The 2484-nt window shown below is 38.6% G+C and overlaps 1 protein-coding gene across 1 annotated transcript; it reads right to left on the bottom strand.

Annotated features, from left to right (window-relative positions):
- Positions 1-233: 233 nt before the first annotated feature.
- LOC150078455 (G protein-coupled receptor 83-like) lies at positions 234-1604 on the bottom strand. The gene has a single exon (XM_090384572.1). The coding sequence runs from the start codon at positions 1602-1604 to the stop codon at positions 234-236; it is 1371 nt and encodes a 456-aa protein (XP_090240698.1).
- Between the last annotated feature and the right edge of the window lie 880 nt (positions 1605-2484).

The raw sequence follows: 2484 nt of genomic DNA, 5'->3' as shown, positions 1-2484 counted from the left end.
AATACATGAACTATTATATAGTGCATGTTTTGTATAAAACTGCGTAAGGGAATTGTTGGCAATTCCTGTAGCGATTTATTTACTTACACATTTTCAATGTTTTGTTAATCTCTTCACCCTTGTTCAAAAAGAATAACACATGCAAAAACCATAAAACAATTATTTTATCATCGTTTTTAATAGAAAATCGTTACTGACAGCTAGAAGAGTATAATATGATATCCAATAAGTTTTTACACTGGCGTACCACCTTCACGACTATAGAAAATTTTGTTTTGTTTGCTTGATGCAGGGATGGAATGATGTTCAGTCCTCAGTACAAGGGTCTCGGGACTGCAGAATGTGCGTTTCAAAGATGGATTTCCCTTCCAAGCATTATGAGAACGAACGCTGCTTGATTTTTGTGTGCGATCACTGGCTAACGAAAACTGATAATGACCACGACAATTGGAATCACATCGCTGGCATTTAACAGAAAACACGAAGCGATTTCGTTTTATGCAGTGTCCATAACAGGCATTTCTCGCAGCATTTCGGAAGGCATCGTTGAGCCAGCAGTAAATAAATGGGTTATAACACACATTACTCATAGCCAGCCAATGGCACATTAAAAATATGGTGGAGGAACGTCGTGTCTTTGACTCTAAACCGTCAGTGGTGTCATGAATGATATTGTAAATGTTCAGTGGAAACCAGCAAACTGCAAAGATAGTTACTACCAAGATTAACATGGTTACCGTCTTCTTCTTTGATCTGGTTTGACTAATTAGCTGATCCTTTGTGACTACTCCAAGGATCTCCCTAGCCCACACTCGACACACAATTCTGATGTAAGCTGCGGCTGTTATAGTCAAGGGAATTACATATTGCGTTAGAAATGTTACTATAGTAATCCATTTTTGGTATTCTCTTGCTGGATGAGGGTAGCGTACTTGGCAACGCACAAGGGTCCGGTAGGTAAAGGTTTCTACCACTTGGTTAAAAGCGGCATGAGGTACGGAGAGAAGTATTGCGAGGATCCAGATGACAACCAACTTCATCCACGCTGGAAGGGACTTCGTCCTTTGTTGGAATGGGTTGATTATAACTTGGTGCCTGTCCAGTGCAATGCAAGTCATAGTGAACGTCGACACATAAACAGATGACACTTGGACTACAGGTAAGAAACTGCACATAAACAAGCCGAATGGCCAGTTATCTAGAAGAACCCTGGCAATGTTGAAAGGGATATTCAGAACCGTCATGAGGAGGTCGGAAACAGAAAGGTTCACAATAAATATGTTGGTTGTAGATTGCATTCCTTTCCTCTGATAAACCAACCTACACACTAAACCATTGCCAAATATTGACACAAGCATAATTATTGCGTAAAACAGAATAATCATTATATGATGATGATTTGCAGTGCTCTCCCTCTCATCTTCAACCAGGCGAATTATATCCAACGTCCAGTTCAGAAGTTCCTGGTCTAGCGTTAAATTATTTCTGTCCTGGTAGTTTTCGGACAGGGAAATAAATAACTGTGATAATGAAGACGCCTGATTGTCATTAGTCTGAGGCAGGCTGCCAATTCTCTCTAAAGATCCCTGTAGAACGGATGTCATAGGGTCAATCAAGTAGATCATCTGCCGATATGGGCCCACGAAGAAATCATTTTAGAAAACAGTGTAGTCCAGCTCCCAGTCCCAGGGGTCCTTCAACTAAATTGAAAAGTAGGATCCCGGAAATGCTGAAAGAAAAACGAAGTCCAAATTATTTCTTTAATTAACTATATTAAATTACACTCTTACAGCTTTAAAAATTCTCTAAGACCATTGCAAGAAAAAATAAATCAGTTTTGGATTTTATTTTTAAATTATTAGTAAATTAATTTTAAAAACAAAATTTTCAGATATACAGTACAGTGATACAATCTTCTAGCAGCCGTGATTATCGCCTGGACATGCGATCATCGGGGTAAGTGTAAACCTAATACCGAAGTCCTTCAGCACGAATTATAAATCTTTAGTCAAGGGTATACAACAGTCCAGGCAAAAGATCTTCAGAAAATTGAATTGTACTCCATTTCCCACAACTTTCCAATGCTGATCGTGAACATTATGCAGAGTGGGAAGGGGTATGGCTAGGATAAAGTGGATCTCAAAACCATGCTACGATAACTTTTTTAATTAAGAGAATATGGATGACAGGAGGCTAACTCTGTAGAAGAATTCGTAAAGATCTCGACTACGTTAGCACCATCAAGCGTGTTAGTTACAAGATTCAAGTATTCTTTATCAGTATTGCAAGAGTTTTAAGCATCCTAATTGATTCGTTCTTGCAACTGTAGTTGTATCTCTTGTCAGAAGGCGTACTGTCCAAGATTTAATGCAGTTTTAATTGACGTATCACGAAGAATAATATCTTGAGGATTCATTATGGCGCGAGAGCCACTTAAGCTTGTTGCTAGGTTTTCTTAGAATGAAGTTCACGTTTCAAAAAGAA

Source organism: Mastigoproctus giganteus, chromosome 11, assembly GCF_048544385.1.
Source record: "Mastigoproctus giganteus isolate SK-2022 chromosome 11, ASM4854438v1, whole genome shotgun sequence".
In the NCBI taxonomy this organism is placed as follows: Eukaryota; Metazoa; Arthropoda; class Arachnida; order Uropygi; family Thelyphonidae; genus Mastigoproctus; species Mastigoproctus giganteus.
The sequence above is the reverse complement of the archived record's forward strand: the minus strand, read 5'-3'. Positions and strand labels throughout refer to the sequence as shown.

What these genes read in the sequence shown, in the direction of transcription:
- LOC150078455 (XM_090384572.1), bottom strand. Translation starts at nt 1,604, where the DNA reads ATGACATCCGTTCTACAGGGATCTTTAGAGAGAATTGGCAGCCTGCCT.